General features: G+C 38.2%; 1 protein-coding gene across 1 annotated transcript in view; it reads right to left on the reverse strand.

Moving 5' to 3' along the window:
- Nucleotides 1-21,212, reverse strand: part of LOC126252336 (transmembrane protein 117-like) — a 559,109-nt gene that overhangs the window by 30,104 nt on the left and 507,793 nt on the right. The window contains exons 10-13 of the mRNA XM_049953223.1: nucleotides 20,951-21,112; nucleotides 20,388-20,492; nucleotides 12,297-12,419; nucleotides 4,044-4,177 (exon numbers count right to left, since the gene is read on the reverse strand). Of these exons, the coding sequence (XP_049809180.1) occupies nucleotides 4,044-4,177; nucleotides 12,297-12,419; nucleotides 20,388-20,492; nucleotides 20,951-21,112 (524 nt within the window). The remainder of the gene's footprint in view (nucleotides 1-4,043; nucleotides 4,178-12,296; nucleotides 12,420-20,387; nucleotides 20,493-20,950; nucleotides 21,113-21,212) is intronic.

The following is a 21,212-nucleotide window of genomic DNA, read 5'->3' on the forward strand; positions in this document are numbered from 1 at the left end:
ATAAATGCCGTATGCTGGATCAGTTGGAGATAACATCAGTAGTGATTTACAGGAAGTCTAAGGCAGACAAATTACAAACATCAGAACTTGCAACCAGTACTATTCAATAAGTTCACGTAACTTTTTCAAAGGCAGACACCTTTGACTTACAAGCTGCATACAGAAATAGAAAATACATTTCAAAACTTTTTGCCTTGTGCTTTGAAAAAAATTGATAATATTTCTGAAGTTCACAATGAAATCTTTACACTGGATAATCTGCTTCCTCTTGAACAACTAGTAGGCAAGTAACCATAGAACTTAGTAAGCTGGAAGAATTTGACAAGCTGTGGTTTCTAAAGAATGCCCAAAAACATTACATTGCAGCTTGCAAATGTGTGATGGTAAAGATGTGTTTTTCAAGTGCGCCAGTGAAATTTTTATGTTTTTAAGACCCCAAGGAAAGGATAAGGAGCAAAGGCTGCCAAAATAATGCTGTTTTATGTCTAGCAAGATCATTAGATCAGTGGAAGGTTCTACAATTTGAAAAAAGATGACCCACTTTTAGATAACAAAGGTATTGAGGCTTACTGGCTGCAACACATCTCAAAAAAAGACACATCATCCATAGAGGTGAAGTACCTAAATGTTTCAAAACTTGTTAAGTCTTCTCCTACATTTTCCCATGGAAATGCATCCTTAGCGGAGATATTCCATATCAAAGTACACATTAGAAGAGACCAGACAGCGATGAGTGAAAGATTTTTAAACAGTGTTTTGACTGTGAGAGATGCTTTGGGAAAATACCCCCTTTTACTTTCTGTACTCATTGACTCACAGCTCATTAGGTAAGGACAGCAAGCACATGCAAATTATACTTCTCATAAAGAAGAATGTGAAAGGACATCTTGAATTAGAAGAAAAAGTAAAAAGAGAAGCAAAACCAAAGTCATCTTGAAAAGGAGCTCAAAAAGATGAATAACATGAAAAAATCAGTTGACTATGAGACAGCTACTCTGACAGGAAAGGAAATGGAACACCAACTGTCTAAGGTGGCATGAGAAGAACCTCTCTCAAGCTTTAGCTAAACTGAAGAAAGCACTAAAAAATGAAGAAGAAGAAGATTTAAAGGCAGAAAAATTGGCCCAGGGTAGGCTTGAGGATGCACAAATCATGAAAGCAGGAAAAAGAGAGAAAGAAAGGGAGTGGATATCAATCAGAAAAATCTTAAGAAAAGAAAATCTAGTATGATTACTTAATTTTTTTTTGGCTAAGAATTATTTTCTCAATCTTTTTCCAGCATTGAAATGTAAAATATTATTAGTTGTAAAAATGTGATGTAAATTTTGTTTGTGAATTATGTTTACCAATACCATGTTACCAATGGACCTGTATACATTAATAAATTTGTATGAAGGAAGGAATTGGCCATACCCTCCCTTTCCTCTTGAGGATCATAATAGAGAAATTTATTATGGTCTTAGCTGGCATTTCTGGTAGGGGATTTTTTTAAATGATTTGTCACCTTGTCAAAGTGCCATCATGGCTCCTCACCCTGTATGTGAAGGGCTCAAAGATTTCTTAAGTAAGAGAATCCAGTATGTTGTCCTGGACAGCAAAGGCAAGGGTATCGTCAGGAGTGCCCCAGGGAAGTGGGATTGGCCTGTTCTTGTTTTCTACATGCACAAATGATTTGACAGATAGGGCAAGTAGCAGTCTGCTGCTGTTTGCTGATGATGCTGTCATGCATGGAAGGTGTTGTCACTGAGTGACTATAATAGGATACGAGATGGATTAGACAAAATTTCTAGTTATCATGATGAATGGCAGCATGTCCTAAATGTAGATAAATATAAGCTAATGCAGATGAGTAGGAGAAACAGTGGCTATTATGTTCAAACACAACATTAATGGTGTGTTGTTTGACACAGTCATGCCAATTAAATATGTATGCATGACATTGCAAAGCAGCATGAAGTGGTATGAACGTGTCAGGACAGTAGCAGGGAAGGTGTATAGTTGACTGGTTTATTGGGAGAATCTTAGGAGAATGTAGTAGCTCATTTAAAAAGGGTGCCATGTATAGAACACTAGTACAACCCATTGTTGAATACTGCTCTAGTGTGTGGGATCCCCACCAGGTCAGATTACAGGAAGACATCGAAACACTTCAGAGATGTACTGCAATATTTGTTACTGGTAGCTTCAATCAACATGCAAGAGTTACAGAGATGCTTCACGAACTTAAATGTGAACGTCTGGAGGGAAGAAGACATTCTTTTCATGAAAAACTGTTGATTAAATGTAGAGAACTGGCATTTGAAGCTGACTGTAGAATAACTCTTCTGCTGCCAGTGTACATTTCATGTAAGGCAAGATAAGAGAAATTAACGCTCATACAGAGGTGTATAGACTGCCATTTTACCTTGTGCCATTTGGGAGTAGAACAGGAAAGGAAATGACTATTAGTGGTATAAGGTACCCTCCTCCAGGCACCATAAGGTGGCTGGCAGAGTTATGTTCCATAACTCATGTCCGACACATGCCCTCTGATCCTCCAGCCATGGCAGATAGCGGTCTATTGACTGCTGGAGAGAGTTTGTTTGCTGTGGTCTTTCTGGTGTTGGTTGTTCGCGATGTTGTCAGTAGTTAGGTGCGGAGTGCTCTGTGAACTGAGATCACTACGAGTGGATGCAGGAAGCTTTCTTGGAAGTATGATGGTCAGATCTTTTGCAGAAACTGAATACTTTAATATCTCCATTGTCTCTGAGACTGATAATGTGAAGATTTGTTTACTTTGCTTATTTTGATTTCTTATCTCTTTGTGATGCTATATTTTGGTGAAAATCTGTGCACTCACCAAAGTATCTATAGCCCAGAAAAGAGCAGTCAGACCTATCTGTGGTGTCAGTTTGCAAACTTCATACTGGGCGTTGTTCAGGTGATTAGGAAAATTCTAACTCTGTCATTCCTGTACTTAGAGTCCATCATGGGATTTGTTGTCTGTACTCACACATTCAGAAGAAATGGCCACATTCATTCAACACCAGACAGAAAACCAACATGCAGTTGTATGACACTTCCTTAAATAGTGCAGACAAAGGTGTATACTATTCAGCATGTTTTATTTTCAGTAGGCATCTAGCAGAACTGGAAAAATTGGATGATAAACCCCAAGCCTCAGATCTAAATTGAAAGTTTCTCTTATTGCACACTCCACCTTTCTTTACAGGAGGTTCTTGCAGTAGTTCAGAACTTTTCAGTGTAATGTGTTATTTATTTGGATACACTCTTACATTTTTCATGTTTATTACATAAATTCTCTTATCAAAATTGTGTGAAGTATGTCCTGATCCATTCTGTGACCAACTAGCTTTGGCTTGCTTGGGTCCACAGAATAAATTAAATAATTTGTTTATCAGTTGATGCTCATATTCGGCAACCTTAAAATATTTCTATGTAATCCTAGTGGATTTGCGTAGTACAGTGGTATCACAGCTGTACAGGCTCTTCGCTATACGATGAGTGCCATTTTGGATTTCACTAATGACAATATGGTGCTATGATCTATTTGTGACATTCGTGATACCCTTTGCAGGTTTGAAGATGAGTACCCATTCTTTAACAAAATGCTGGTGAAATATTTAATTTCGTCTCCAAACAGCTTCAGACTGGGATGAAATGTTGGGTTTATTAATAAAATCCATTCAACAATAGCATATTAGCCCAAGAAATTTAATAACTTTAGCTTTTCGAGCTATGAAAGCTTACATTTTATGAAAAATGTAATCTTCATTCAAGTTGAGTACATGAAAACATATATGTCAACTAAGTGTTAGATCCTCTGATAACACTTTAAAAGTAATAAAAAGAAAATAACTACATTTGTTTATAAACACTTTATAGAACATAGTGAGAAATACTTACTGAGGATCTGAAAAACAGTTTCGTGCCACTGTAGCTTCACTATCCTTCTGTTCAATACTTATCCCTTACAGACAGCTGCCTGTGGGTTCTTTTGTTCAAACTGTTTAATTAATGTATGGTTTAGTTGTAGAACTCACCTGGTTTGATGGGAATCTTCCATAAAGAGACACGAGAGAAACAAACAGTATTAAACCAATTCCTGATGGTATAAATGCAGTCCACTTCACTGACAAGGGGTAGTTCATGTATCGTGAATTCATCTGCATGTCCTCTGAAAATATATTTCCCAAAAAATGATACATTGCTGAAATACTTTTCATGAATTACTTGACAATTTCTAGAGATAAAACTCCTGTCTCTGTGGTTATTTTTTAAGAAAGGGATCTTTGATATTTGTTAACAACATGCTGATTGTTTTTTTTTTTTTTTTCAGCATACTGGTACCCATCACATTAACATTGATTTGGATAGAGCTGTTATACACTCCTGGAAATTGAAATAAGAACACCGTGAATTCATTGTCCCAGGAAGGGGAAACTTTATTGACACATTCCTGGGGTCAGATACATTACATGATCACACTGACAGAACCACAGGCACATAGACACAGGCAACAGAGCATGCACAATGTCGGCACTAGTACAGTGTATATCCACCTTTCGCAGCAATGCAGGCTGCTATTCTCCCATGGAGACGATCGTAGAGATGCTGGATGTAGTCCTGTGGAACGGCTTGCCATACCATTTCCACCTGGCGCCTCAGTTGGACCAGCGTTCGTGCTGGACGTGCAGACCGCGTGAGACGACGCTTCATCCAGTCCCAAACATGCTCAATGGCGGACAGATCCGGAGATCTTGCTGGCCAGGATAGTTGACTTACACCTTCTAGAGCACGTTGGGTGGCACGGGATACATGCGGACGTGCATTGTCCTGTTGGAACAGCAAGTTCCCTTGCCGGTCTAGGAATGGTAGAACGATGGGTTCGATGACGGTTTGGATGTACCGTGCACTATTCAGTGTCCCCTCGACGATCACCAGTGGTGTACGGCCAGTGTAGGAGATCGCTCCCCACACCATGATGCCGGGTGTTGGCCCTGTGTGCCTCGGTCGTATGCAGTCCTGATTGTGGCGCTCACCTGCATGGCGCCAAACACGCATACGACCATCATTGGCACCAAGGCAGAAGCGACTCTCATCGCTGAAGACGACACGTCTCCATTCGTCCCTCCATTCACGCCTGTCGCGACACCACTGGAGGCGGGCTGCACGATGTTGGGGCGTGAGTGGAAGACGGCCTAACGGTGTGCGGGACCGTAGCCCAGCTTCATGGAGACGGTTGCGAATGGTCCTCGCCGATACCCCAGGAGCAACAGTGTCCCTAATTTGCTGGGAAGTGGCGGTGCGGTCCCCTACGGCACTGCGTAGGATCCTACAGTCTTGGCGTGCATCCGTGCATCGCTGCGGTCCGGTCCCAGGTCGACGGGCACGTGCACCTTCCGCCGACCACTGGCGACAACATCGATGTACTGTGGAGACCTCACGCCCCACGTGTTGAGCAATTCGGCGGTACGTCCACCCGGCCTCCCGCATGCCCACTATACGCCCTCGCTCAAAGTCCGTCAACTGCACATACAGTTCACGTCCACGCTGTCGCGGCATGCTACCAGTGTTAAAGACTGCGATGGAGCTCCGTATGCCACGGCAAACTGGCTGACACTGACGGCGGCGGTGCACAAATGCTGCGCAGCTAGCGCCATTCGACGGCCAACACCGCGGTTCCTGGTGTGTCCGCTGTGCCGTGCGTGTGATCATTGCTTGTACAGCCCTCTCGCAGTGTCCGGAGCAAGTATGGTGGGTCTGACACACCGGTGTCAATGTGTTCTTTTTTCCATTTCCAGGAGTGTATAATACTTGCCATGTTGTTGGAAAAACAATGAACTACTGCTACTACTACTACTGGTGTGCTGAGTAAACTTACAACTGTAACTTACACACACACACACACACACACACACACACACACAGGAGGGGGGGAGGGGGAGGGGAGAGGGAGAGAGAGAGAGAGAGAGAGAGAGAGAGAGAGAGAGAGAGAGAGAGAGAGATCATAGTGTGGATCAGACTACACTAATCAGTTTAAGGCTTCCATTGTTAATAGTAGGATATTGGGCATGTCTTCATATTACAATTCACATATACAGACATTTACAGGCTTACAGGTCTAGAATGTCAAATTGATTGTAATATTTGTTATAACAGATGTCAAAATTAACTTTGTTGCTGCATCAAACTCCTTCAATGTAGTCAGAGGTGCTACTTTTATAAAAGACAATAATTTCACCAAAATGAAACTAAAGTACTAAAAGTTATTGTAATTTGGCCTTAACTAAATTCCATGCTATACATACACTATGTAATCAAAAATATCCAGACACCCCCAAAAACATACATTTTTCATAGTAGGTGCATTGTGCTGCCATATTCTGCCAGGTACTCCATTTCAGAGACCTCAGTAGTCATTAGACATCGTGAGAGAGCAGAATGGAGCACCCCGCAGAACTCATGGACTTCAAACATGGTCAGGTGATTGGGTGTCACTTGTGTCATACATCTGTACATGAGATTTCCACACTTCTAAACATTCCTAGGTGCACTGTTTCCAGTGTGATAGTGAAGTGGAAATGTGAAGGGACATGTACAGCACAAAAGCATACAGGCCGACCTTGTTTGTTGACTGATAGACACCACTGACAGTTGAAGAGGGACATAATGTCGAATATGCAGACATCTATCCAGACTATCACACAGGAATTCCCAACTGCATCAGAATCTACTGCAAGTACTATGACAGTAAGGCGGGAGGTGTGAAAACTTGGATTTCATGGTCAAGCGGCTGCTCACAAGCCACACATCACACTCGTAAATGCCAAACTATGCCTTGTTTGGTGTAAGGAGCATAAACATTGAACAATTGAACAGTGGAAAACCATTGTGTGGAGTGATGAATCACGGTACACAATGTGGCAATCCGATGGCTGTATGGCGAATGCCTGGTGAACATCATCTGCCGGCGTGTGTAGTGCCAACAGTAAAATTCAGAGGTGGTGGTGTTATGGTGTGGTCGTGTTTCTCATGGAGGGGGCTTGCACCCCTTGTTGTTTTGCTTGGCACTAGCACAGCACAGGCTTACGTTGATGTTTTAAGCACCTTCTTGCTTCCCACTGTTGAAAAGCAATTTGGGTATGGTGATTGCATCTTTCAACAAGACTGAGCCCCTGTTCATAATGCACGGCCTGTGGCAGAGTGGTTACATGACAATAACCTCCCCGCAATAGACTGCCCTGCACAGAGTCCTGACCTGAATCCTATAGAACACCTGTGAGATGTTTTGGAATGCTGACTTCGTGCCAGGCCTCACCAACCGACATTGATACTTCTCCTCAGTGCAGCACTCCATGACGAATGGGCTGCCATTCCCCAAGAAACTTTCCAGCACCTGACTGCACATATGCCTGTGAGAGTGGAAGCTGGTATCAAGGCTATGGGTGGGCCAACACCATACAGAATTCCACCATTACTGATGGAGGGCGTCATGAACTGGTAACTCATTTGCAGCTAAGTGTCCGGATACTTTTAATCACATTGTGTATAAGTACTGAAAACAGAAAAGTGGCTCATCACTCTGAATGTTTAGTTTGTTTGAAGAAATACAGGGAAGATGAGACAATAATGTTTTTGAATTATTTAAGTAAAGATAGTGTGCTTGAGAGCTGTTGTGTAGAAATAGTGGACTCACTAGAAAATGTTATAATAATCTCACTATACAGAATCCCAGGGACATCATCATCAGAACTATTCTTATCTAAGCTTCAAATTATGCTAGAAGATCTTTGTAGAGAAAAATAAAAACAAATTGTAATTAATAGCTGCTGATTTTAATATTGATATCACTTGTGATAGTAGCCATGCTTCAAGATTCAATGAGCTTGTAAAGAAATATGGTTTCAAACTGAATTTCTTTGAAGCTTCCAGAGACAATGGCCAATGAGCAACCAGCATTGACAATGTTCTAACTAATTATGTATATGAAGATGTGTATACATTTTGTCTAGATCTAGGTATTTCAGATCATTGTATATTGTTCATCAAGCTGCCACAGACAGACAGGAACATTTCTTGTATGAGAACCCATATGAGAAGGAACTTTAGCAAAGAAAACTTGTAATATTTAGTAAGAAGCTAAAAGAGAAAAAAATGGTCTTTTGATCATTGTAACTTAAGTGATGAAAACATAGCGAAATTCTTACATAGTTTTCTTGGTGTTTTTAATGAAACATTTCCACCTAGATGCTAAAACAATAAAATGACAAATTAAAGTGAATTACTAAGAGCATAAAATTTCCAATGTAAAGAAAAGGCTACTGCACAGAGAGTTGAAATATAATACAGATATTGACTTTGTTGAATATATTAGGATCTATAAAAATATATTTAAAAGAGTTGTCAAGGCATCAAAACAACTGGCTAATAACAGACTAATTTTAAACCATAAAAATAAGACAAAGGCTGTGTGATCAGTAATTAAATCTGAGTTAGTTGTTAAACCCTGTACCAAGAAACTTCAAAAATTGACATTGAAGGAAACACTAATGTTAAGTCCAACTCAAATACTAATAAATGAACAAAAAATCTTCTGATTGGGCTGGAATACCCACTGAAGTTATTAAAGCCATACACAATAAAATTGCAAAGCCACTAGCTCAAATAATAAATCAATGTTTTCAAGAGCACTGTTTCCCAGTGGTGCTGAAATATCCTGAAGTCAAACCATTCTTCAAGAAAGGATCAAGAGAGATCATGGGAAATTATCACCCTATCTTAATTCTCCCAGCCAAATCTAAAATATCTCAAAAATCTGCTGTTGTCCAAATCCAAAATTTCATTGCAAAATATTCTATTACTCTAAACAATCATTTATATTTTTAACATGGGAAAACACCATAGATGCAGTGAAAAGTTTCACAGAGAAAATTAGCAAGTCATTAGACAAGAAAAATAAGTTGGCAAGAATTTTATGAAACATCACTAAGACATTTGATTCTGTAAACCATGCATTGCTTATTTACAAACTTGAAAAGTATGACATTAGTGGCAGTTGCCTACAGTGGCTTATATAAAACATAAAGCAAAGAGTTAGCATCTTTTTAAATGGTGCAAATTATTTTTCTGACTGGGAAAAAGTATCTCAGGGTGTTCCACAAGGCTCAATTTAGGCCCAGTCCTATTTCTCTTCTATGTTAATGACTTACCATTAAATATCAACTCTCCATCAGTTCTGTTCACAGATGATACTCCTGTCTTAGTTGAAAATCAGGATTCCGAAAAAAAATCCCCAAATCTGCGATCAGAACTCTCAGTACATTAGAAACTTGGTTTCAGCTAAATGAATTGAATCTAAACATATCTAAGACCCACACGATGCAATTCCAAAGCAAAGAGTCAAAGTGTGAGCAGATTAAGATTGTACACAACAACCAAGATACTGTATAGAAGAAGTTGGCTCAGTCAAATTCTTAGGTTTAAATGTAGTAAAACAATTTGAGCTGGCAGGCACACATTGAAACAAACTGAGCAACTTTGCATTTGCCATGCAAATATTATCAACTGCAGCTGACATGGACACACAAAAAGTAGCATAGATAAGCTACTTTGAATCCATTACTAGGTATGGTATTGTTTTTGGGGTAACTTGACAAACATAGTGTGGATACTAAAAATACAGAAAAAATAATTTGAAATATGTGCATTGCAAACAAAGAATGGTAACGTCCATTTTGAAAACTTGAAACATTAACTCTGTCATCCCAGTGTGTGTGTGTGTGTGTGTGTATATATATATATATATATATATATATATATATATATATATATATATATATATATATATATATATATATATATATATATATATATATATATATATGTGTGTGTGTGTGTGTGTGTGTGTGTGTTTGAGGAAAACCATTTTGTTCATGCTACCCACCAACCAGCTCAGACCTTATGCCCAGGGACATCAATATATGGGAATGAAAATTTGTAATAAATTAAAGGGAACAAGTTAATGCAGACGAATTTAGGTTCACTTAAAAGAAAGCTATAATATATGAGGCACCAACACTGGAATGTTATTACTCAGTGGATGAATTCATGCAGGACGAACTGGAAATTTGAACTGGATACAATGTGTTACACATTCCAAGAAATATCATTCTAATATTATTATTTATTTTAATGCTATTATTTATTAGTATAACAATCATTGTTACTGTATTATAAATTTTTACATGTTTACTGTATGCAAACCAAATGGATTGCAAATGTACATCGTGAGGTGAATAAACCACAATTCGATTACTTTCATTTGATTTGTGAGTGCGTGAAAGATTTTATTAATGGCTGGTTTACACATTGGAAGGTGGAAGTTATGTTCTTTATGGTATTTATTTTAGAGTGTATAATTTTCTTCCCTTTTTTTAAAAAATCAAACAGGATGATTGTATTATGCCATGACCACAGTTACCACTGTTTTTATGAAGAGAATTAAAGGGGCATATTATGAACATTATGAGCAGTACTGGCAGTTAAAATTAAATATTTAAAGTGTCTTTAATGTGGAGCCTGAGTTCTGTCATTTGGTTTAACGTGTCTCGAAAATACAAAATTAGTTGGTGAAGATTTTGTGTGTTGTGTAGGTTTGTCTCATTGAAACTTTGCAATATGTTGTGGGGACTTGTTTGTCATCAGTGGGTGATAATGCTGACTTTTGTTGGAAAACCTTCATCAGAGATTAAATATCATGGCAAAATCTATGGTGCCAAGTTAAAAGATAAATCTTAAAATTCAAGTCATATCAACCTTGAATATATCTAATTAAATAAATAAATAATCTGTACAAACCCTGACTACCTAATAACTCACCTCAACCATAATCAAAAGACTTTGATGAATAATAACCTAATTTTAAAGGCATATATCTAACAAACTTAGTTGAAAGAAAAGGTATAAATCATATAGAACCAGCAAGTCTAACACTGTACAGCACTGAAGTTTAATTGAATGGCAACAGAAATGGGCCATTGGGTGGGCAACAAAATCTCAATTACCTTTTTACTTCTCTTATTAGGAGAAGCCAGTAAGCATTTAACCTGTTTCATCCTTGCATAGTCCTTCTCAGAGTCTAGTATTTCAATTGAACCATGGGAGACCTCTCAAAATTATAATGGATTAGCAGTTACTAGAAACACATTTAAATGTAATTCATAGCTTTAGTGTGGAGAGGGAAAAAAATTCTGTCCAACTATCCTATGAGGGGCATTCAAAAATAAATTAGCTAGACACTGTAAAATGAAAACTGCTGAAGTAAAGGTGATATCAATTTTTTTACAAAATAAGGTGTGGTCCCGATAGGACTGCTGAGGCCACAAACTTATGGCTAGAGGGACATGGGCCCACTCTCATGTGACAACAGAGAGAGCATGCACGTGCATCTACTATGCTGCATTCAGTAGTGTTGCAAACAGAGAAATGGAGGCTTCAAAAGAAGAGCTAAAGGTTGATGTGCATTTCCTTACAACAGAAGAGATGTGGGGAACAAAAAACAGATGTAAGCCCTCTATTGCAGACCTGTGAATTACAGTGTTTTCCATACACTTGTGCCATTCTTCAATGAATTTTGATTCCCCACACTCCTTCTATTGTAATGAAAAGCACTACACCTCTTTCCTCTTCTTTTGAAGCCCCCATTTCTCTGTTTTTAGCACTACTGAGTGCAGTGGATGGTCGACACTTGCACATGGTTGCTCTGTCATCATATGAGTGTGTATCCGTGTTCCTTTAGTGGAGGGTTTTGGTTCTGAGTGCTCTTATAATGACTGCACATTCTTTTGGGTACAATGGGACTGTGATCCCTTCAGCAGTTTTCATTTTAGAGCCACTGGCTCATTTCTTTTTAAATGCCTCTGACAGTAAGTATCATTAATGTGACTGTGCCATAGTGACTGGTTCCTGTGTGTACTTTAGTGGGACTAGGGTTGCCAAGCTTGTTTGTTGTGAAGATGTCCAAACACACACATTGTACTCCTGCTAGGTATTTTAAGGCAAATATGGCCACAGCCTTTGGTACATTAAGCAATGAAGTTACACTTGTTGTCCATAGCATATCAGAAGCTGACAAACAATGAGCTGTCATTAATTTACTTTGATAGACATTGCCAGCTCGCCATGGCATCCATTGTATTTCCCCTCTTAAGATCACAAAGAGCAAAATTTTGTAGGTTATAAAATTAAATGTTAATATTTACCTTTTATTGTGTCACTTATTGTCAGAAACATACCTTCATAAAACGGAAGACCAGTTTGTGGATTGATTTGAGACCTATACTCCCATGTCCAGAGTGAACTGTTGCCTGTTGATAATATTTCTGGTTCATTCACTGTGCGTACTTTGTCATCAGGTCCTTAAAACAATGGAAATTCATTTATTTTAGAGTCATGCCAGTAAACTGTGATCCATTTTGATAAGCTTGCTGTAAATAACCTTTAAGAACACTGCTATATAAAGGTGCATCTAATCAGTTGCTTCCCAGCACTGTAATCATTAATTACTAATATATCTGCACTAGCTTTGTTAATTCAGAACAAAATGCATAGAACTCCACTATTCATAACACATTTAAGCAACTTTTCAATGGCAAGGAGAACAAAGAAATGGATGCTCAAAGTCATTTACTTGAGAGACTGACATCTAGGATCAGACGGTATATGCACAGATGGTCTAAAATTAGTATGTACATTACAAATTTGATGAAATAATATAAAGTATATTTTCTTTGTGGATAGGATTCACAATAAAAGCAAATTTGGAGGCACCTTACAGATGTAGGCACAGATAAGCTGCTGTCTCAAAAGTTTGGAGAACATTTGAAGAGGAATGGACAGAATATAATGTAATTAAGTATTACTCAGTATGTCCATATCTGTATGTATAGTAGCACACTTCAGTCTTTCAGGAAATACATCTGTGTTATTGGTTGGCCATAAAGATATTTCAAATACTGCTTGCCTGAGTAGTGAACAAGACAGTCTGAAAATTTTAGAACTTTTTTAGGTACTCTATCACTGAAAAAAACTGTAGTTTTCAGGAGTGCAGCAATCTTTATATCTTGAGCGACTAACACTTGCAATACAGTTTTTGGTTTAGTTTCATTCAGACGCAGCTGATAGTTAAAACCTGGGAGGTGCAGCACAGAATATATATTACAATATATTTCTCAATAACGTATTACAGAATTTGAGTTATCAAGACATATTTCTCATATTTTGCACACAAGTCTAAATAATGACAGCCAATGTTTTTGGAACTGTTGATACTGAGTGATCTCTCTCAAGCAGATAGTAGCTGATTTTAAGACTGCGGGTTCATATGTTAGCTAACTCTATAAAGTACAGGTTTGAGGGTTTGGCTTCTACTCAGAGCAGCTCTTATAGGCCTCTCAAAAGCTCTTGTCATTCAACCTCCACTCTATTTTCACATTCCACTGTTTACATCAGAATGGAATGAAGAGGGTAGCTGAAACTTTGCTGTCAAATTCCTGTCTCTGTATATCTCCACTGTGCTTTGATGTATCATTAATGTTTTAAATAGTTTTTTTGTTTCTGGCAATAGCAGTATTATCCATTGCATGATTAAGTTTCTAAATGTCTCACTAGAGTGCACTAGAATATTGCAATGGTAACATTTTCATGAATGATTAGAGGAAATAAATGTGCCAAATATGTTCCATTACTTTTCCAAGAAATAAAATTGAAAGTAGGCATTAATTTGTTTAAATTATAGTCTTCAGACTTGCGTCATAAACTGAATGTGTTGTACAGCTGAAAGTATTTCATGAAAGTATGAGGTGCTTTGATCATACTTAAATTTCTTTATGAAAACACATTGTGAAAAGCTTTTTTCTGGAAGTGTTATGCTTCTGCAGTTAATAGTGGTCTTGCAAATAATGATTGGAGAGCTGTTTCTCTATGTTAAAGTGGTTGAAAACATTTATGTGAAATACTAGGAATGAGGAGAGACTTCTTGTGCTTGTGATACATTCTATTGAAAAAGACTCCTCTAAATTTCAATGTAATGGTCATAGAACATTTTGCAATGCACAAAAGGGGACGAGCTGATTTCATCTATCAGCAAATGAATTGAGGTAAGAGAAATGTGCTTCAGTGTGTGATAAGAGGCAGTTCTCTTTAACTATATCACTTAAAATGCATATTTTTGTAACACACAAATGTAAACACAGAAACCCAGAAATATGGTATGTTATGTTCAGAAATAAATCAGCATTGTGGTTGCTTGATTTTTCTTCTGTCAGCCAACCACAGCAAAAAACCTGTGATGTCAGGGGAACATCATTGTTTTGTCATGTAAACACATAAATGCCACATATAAAACACACATAAAACATTCAGTGACCAAATTTTAGATCTGAATACACTAAGCATGAATCAATGCTAACATACACCACATTAAAAATCTCACCAAAACGTGTCCTTTAATGTTTAGTGATACTGTGTCGAGGATATGTGAAATTTGTGAATAAAAATTCTAGCTATAAATCCTATCTTATAGTTAGCATCTGTTATTACTTAGGAGTTGATTGTTAAATAGAAAGAAGAAGCAGTATATAAAATTTTGGCTATAATATGATATCACCCCCATCCCCTTCCCTGAAATCTTGTTTGTGGCAACAGACTGATCTGTAGCACAGCCCAAGGCAAAGGTGGTCATACACTAGTTTGTAGTGGTAGGGGTGGGCTAGGCCTGGGATATGAATGGCGGCTTGAAATTAGCCATAAAAAAGTTCAAACCCTGTTAAAGACCTGTGAAATACTGGATTTTAGATCATTTCTTGAAAAAAAAAAATGCTGTACTTTTTCCTCTCCGTGAGAGCTAGAAAGGAGGAGGGGGGGGGGGGAGCATGGTCATCTTTGCCACTGCATATGGGTGGCCCTGGTTCGAAGTCTAGATTAGTTCTGGTCGATAAATGCTGCAGCAATCCCAGTATGAAAACCACAAACTGTGCCTGGTTTCATACAAATAAATTTTCTATTTTAAACAGTGTTCTTTTTTACAGCATGATATTTTGACACCACATCTCACTCCATTACAGTTTTAGCATTCTTTTCCACAATCTCATTTCAAAAGTAGACGAAAATATTTCTTCTTTCTGACTGTCCATTATTCACTGCTATATAATACTAAACTCCAGACAACACACTTCAAAAATCTCAACTTGCTAAGTAACTAAAAGATTTTACTTTTTCTAAGGCTTTTCAGCAGCCTATGTTGTGTCCATTTGTTGTAAATTTCTGCTACTTTACAATTTGTTACATGAATTTGTTAATGATCATAAAATCAGTAAGATAAAAGGTTGAGGATCAAAGTGCCAAGTAGCTTCAGGTAATAACTAAATTTTATCCCAGGCTTTTTTGGTGATAAAATACAAATCACTTGGTTGGATACTGAGTGCTTTAGGATGTAAAGAAAACTTGTAATCCTTGCAGCAGAACATATCCAGAAATTAAAAATGAATCATCAAGCTTAATTTAAAATTATTTGTTTACTGTTCTGTAAAATGTTACATCAGCCACAATACAGCTCTACTATGACCACTTGTCCACTTGGTTGTGAATGGTGCCAGTAGTAGGTCTAACTGTCTAACTGGCTTGTACAGGGTTGTCAGGCACTACAAAAGACTCCAGAGTATTACAACCATGCATCAAAGCAACAAGTCTATCTCTGAAACTGAAATTGTGTCAGTGTTCTGTGCTAGGGGGAAATAAGTACAAAAGGGCAGGGGCCTATTATCATTGGCAGTTAGAATATGTAGTGAATCTTGGTATCCCTTAGGAAAATGCCACTAGAGGATGGGGAAGGACCACTTTGTGCACTCTGCTTGATGCCAGGAGGCATAGTTCAATACGTTGAAGAAGCTCTACTAGAGACCATTGAGGAAGCAGTGTGCAGATACTTGTAGATGTGGTGCACATTGAAACAAACACTTGCCTGATATCTGGGTCTGGACCAGTGCAGTAAATGACAAAGAAAGTTGAGAAGACCAGACAAGTTCACAGAATTTCAGTGATGTTCACAGACTGCTGCACTGTATACAGAACTGATCATGGCCTCCTCAGTCATCTGGAAGGCTTAAACTGAAGGCTTTGGTTCTGTGATAAGCTACACTGCAAATCCCCAGCATTGTGCCACAAGCTTGGGAACTCTTGGGTCCCCCTAAATGGGTCAACAGTACACTACTTATCAGAGGCTGCTGCTCAGTCCTAGTGCAATAACACGTCTGTGTTAGCAGGCCAGAACTGGACAAAACTGCGCAAACCCTACTCACTTCTCACCTGCAACTATCAGCTGACTGATGAAATTTTCTTGGATTATCAATCAAGTCGTGGTGTTGCAATGTTTTGATGAATTTGCTACTAGTGTTGGGTCCTGTTCCTTCCTTTATAGCCATTGGATGGCTGACTCCTTAGGCAGCAAAACAATGGAGGAGGAGGGGAGGGGGGGGCGGAGGAGGGAGCAGAGGTAGTTATATGCCTCTGGAAGAGATGTTGCAGCCAGGACGGGGGAAGGAGTCTGGCAGGGTAGTGAGAGTCCAGGCATCGAGTCCTAGTACTCTGTTCCTCTAGCTGCCTCCACCACTTTCACATCAGAGTATTCCTGACACCTTTTTGTCAAACCACACCCCACATGGAACTCAATAGGAAACTGCTGTCGCAGTTGACAAGATTGTCATGTACTCTTTGTCACCTCTGCCTCTTTGATGACCAAATCTCATCACCTGTTGGCACATCATAGCACCTTCGTCTGTTCAAAAGTAAAAACATGACCTTTGTTAATGTTGTGCTCTGCTACTGCAGACTTGTTGGTTTGGCCAAGGCGAATACTCCTCACATGTTCTGAACAGCACTGCTAGATTCACTGTTGTGTCTGACCAAAGTACTACATGCCACACTTACAACAGACGCTTTAGACACCAGGTGCCCAATCTTATTTGGTCATTGTCTGATCAAAGAACAACCTTGATTTTGACTTTTGAGTGAAAAATGATTTTTGTGTTGTGATTTTCCATTATCCTAATGGTCTTGGCCTTGTGCAGCCCTTCAAACTGAAGGAATGCCAGGCACTTCCCTCCTTCTCCCGAACTATTTCTTCCTTCTTTTTGCTCAGCTATAGAGCACATCTTATTTTTGCATCAGAGAAACTGTTGTCATGAAAGGTATCACACAGATGCTGTAACTCAGCAGACAGACTCTGACGCAGCCCGTGCCACACTAACAGGTTCTGGAATTTAGTCATCAAAGAGGCATGGAGATAATAGTATATGATGATCTTGTCAACTGGGATAGAAGTTTCTAACTGAGCTCCACATGGGTTGTGGCATTAGCAAAAATATGTCAGAACTGCTCTGATGTGAAAGCTGCAAAGCCTACAGCAGAAGAGACAGGCAGGACCAGGACTTGACATCTGGGTCCCCCCTCCACCTGTCAGGAGGCCCATCTCATCGTTGGCCACGACATCTCTTCTGGAGGCATGCAATTGGCCCTCCCATTGGCCCCTCAGCAAAGGACATGAATCCAACACTTTGCCTGAAGATGAAGAGTAGGAAATTTGTTGAAATGTTTTAGAAACACAACTCAGCTGGTGACCCAATAGATTTCATCAATGAAATGTGCCAAGGAAACCTGTATTTCCATATAGCAAGGGTAGGAGATCCTGCACAGCTTCAAGATGCTGCAAAAGATGTGAATCAAGAGGGGAATCTGCTCAGAAGATTCTTTTCCTTACAGGAGTGTCAGGACAAGATGATGATGCTGCAATTTATCCACTTACAACATCCCATCAACAATCTAATGGAGATTTGCACACAGAAGTCACGAAAAAATGGAGATTGAATGACTATATATTCACTCATCCAGTTCATAAAATCACTTTTAACTGAATATACAGACAAAAGAATTTCAGAAATAATTATGAATCCTTCATATGTTGTACTTCAATAGGCTCCATGAAAAAATACTGAGTAATAAATATAAAATACCTGAGGATTTTTAATTTAATAACAAACACAATATCTTCTGAGAGAATTTGTGTAATTCAGTAACATTTAATTTTTTCCACAGTATGATAAATTCCTAGTGTATCTATCATACTAGAAGGATTGGTGAGTAGAGATCCAGTGGTTTTGTAACTTTCTGGAAAGTTAAAACTTTGTGCACAATCATGACTCCGTGTTGGGACCTTTGCATTTTTGCATGTAACTGCTCTACCAATGGAATTGTTTCAGAATGACCCACAACCCACCCTCACAGTTTATTTCCATCAGTGCCTCCTTCTCAGCCTTTCAAACTTCATAAAAGTTCTCCTTGCATACCTTATGGGACTAGCATTTCTGCAAGAAAGGATATAGGAGAGAAGAGGCTTACCCACAGCCTAGGGTATTGTTTCCAGAATGAATCTGCACTTTGCAGCAGAGCATGCACTAATTTGAAACTTTCTGGCAGATTAAGACTGTGTTGGGACCTTTGCCTTTCATGTCCAAGTGCTCCACTGATACAGAGCAGGTACTAGTGGCAGTAAAGCTGTGATAATGTGTTGTGAGTTGTGATTGAATTACTTAGTTGGTAGAAGATTCTCCTATAAAAAGTAAATGTCTCAGGTTTGAGGCCCAGTGTGGCACAGTTTTCATCTGTCAGGGAGCTTTAAATCAGGGAACAATCCGCTGCAGAGTGAAAATTCACTAGGTGTCATTTGATTCTAAGATACTGGCCATATCATGTGCAGTTTGATTTGAAATGTGGAACTGATGTATTTTATACATTTTACACTGACACAGTGACCAAAACCCCCGCTTACGGGTTGCATTTTTCTCATTTTGCACATGGAATACACATCTGTGATAGTTGCATGCATTACCACCATGATCACAAGAAACCCTTATTATGGACATCATTAGAAGGAGCTACCACTAAAAAAACATGTGGAAGATAAGATATTATATGATAAGTTTTGCACTGTGACGCAAATAACTGAGGTAAATTAAAATGCAGCGGGGGGCGAAATTAGAGAATAAAAAAAGTATGAAATAAAGTATCTGTTGCAAAAATATAAACAGCCTTTGCTGGAGAATGATCTCCCTCATGAAAATCTCAAAAACTGTTAGCTTGTGAGCCTGATATGGATAAGTAAAATTTATTATTTTTGAGTGTTTTAATGATTCAGCTTTTTCTCAAATGGATCCTAAACCATGACCTTTGGCCTAGACTTTTCTTAAAATATGGAAGCATAACGACCTAAATCCTTTTATAGGGGTTACTTTAAAGTGGGTGTAAACTGGCATGCTGAAGATTGGAGGATCACAAGGTCATTTTTAGATAAAACACAATAGATGCTATTATTGTATTGCTCTAGGTCTGATCACATCATTAGAAATATTGTGTGAGGGTAATCAGTAAATGAAATAGAATACAGTATTCTAAATTCTTTGGTGTTTATATTGTGTTTGTCATTCACACCAATAGATAACACTGCTTTTTCTCTTGTTCTGGTCCAAAAAATCAGAGGATGGCTATAACATAAGGCAAAATTGCTAAAATAAACAAATGTTGTTGTGATCTTGACTGTTGATTTAACCTAAATTATAGTTCCTTTGCAATTTAATGCATGTGTACTATTTTAAATCTTCACTGCCAACTTATTCCAGCGAGTTCAAAAAAATTTCTCTGGGAAGTGCCAGAATGACATTCTGGCCAAAATTAAGCCCTAATGGCAACAACAAAGCAAAGTTTGAGCTCATCTCATGCATTATGACTATTATTATCATAACACTTGTTACAGCAGGAGCCAGTAACCACATTCAGATGTCAATGACAAATGCTGCTAGTAGTTTTTCTGTCACATCCATGCTTTGCATGTGGGTAATGGAAAACCAAGCATGTTGCCACCTCCCAACCTCAACTATACTTGACCACTAATCACTTTCTTTTTTATTTTGATCAAAGTATAGTGGCATACAGGGCACTGAAATTGTGGGACACGAACTGATGAAGATGGAAATTCACAGAAAATGAACTTTTAATAAACCACCCACTCCGCTCAGATCTTGCTCTTTAATAGTTTTAAAGTTTTAATTTATAATTGGAGTTATCCATTAAGGTAACAGGAATTTTGCCACTAAATCTTAAAAATATTGATATAGAAACAGCCCTAATTCTAAAAATTAGGGTGTGAAAGCATTCTTACCATTCACAGCTTATTTAGTAAACAATTTATGCATGAAATGAAAATTTTCTTTTGTTACAGTACTATATTTTCTATGATAATCACAAAATTACAGTAATAATACAAATTAGAGACTAACCTGTGTACTGGCCGAAGTCCTTTGGATCATAAAATATTTGGTTTTTCCACATATTCAGGTCCAGCAACATGACAAGAAAAATTATGCCATAGTTGAACCATTTTCCTATGATGAAAATAAGGTTCATAAAAAATCTCAGTAACAAAAATTTAACCTTATTCAGTAAATGAAAATGAATATTATCTTTCAAAAAATATTAATAAAGGGTGATAACAATTCTTTACATTGAAAATTTTAAGTGAAACATATACAAGAAAAATAAAGAAAAAATTTATAAAAAGTTGTAGTGAAAATGTATTATGTATCTCTTCAAAGCAGGCAAAAACTCTAACCAGGAAAGAACCACTCGCCACATGGAATACATGTTAACAGCAGACAGACATAAAAAAAGGTCACTCAGCTACATTTTTTGTGCACACATTTCCTTTGCACAATAAAGTAAAGATGACAGTTAATCTAAAATACTCAACTGTTCTCAACAATTCCCTATGTGTTGAGTGGTTGTCTTCCCTCATACTGTGTTGTAATTTGAAACACTACTCATTTTCAATAAATAGCTGTACCTGTTATGTCTACTTCTGCGTACTTCCATTGCAGTGTAGCTACACTGAAACCTGGAAGGTTGACGTGCAATGTTGTTGTGAAATGTGGGAAGTCCCAGTCTTGCATGACAATCAGTAAGTCCATGACTAGGATGAAAGAAGCCAGAAATGCACGTGAAAGCTCTGTAAAATAAAAATTAAAAGTGTGCCTTCAATAAAAACAATGTCTCACTGCCATGATGACCCAAAAAAACATGTACTACACTAATTTTGAGAATACTAT

Source organism: Schistocerca nitens, chromosome 4 (genome assembly GCF_023898315.1).
Source record: "Schistocerca nitens isolate TAMUIC-IGC-003100 chromosome 4, iqSchNite1.1, whole genome shotgun sequence".
Classification (NCBI taxonomy): Eukaryota; Metazoa; Arthropoda; class Insecta; order Orthoptera; family Acrididae; genus Schistocerca; species Schistocerca nitens.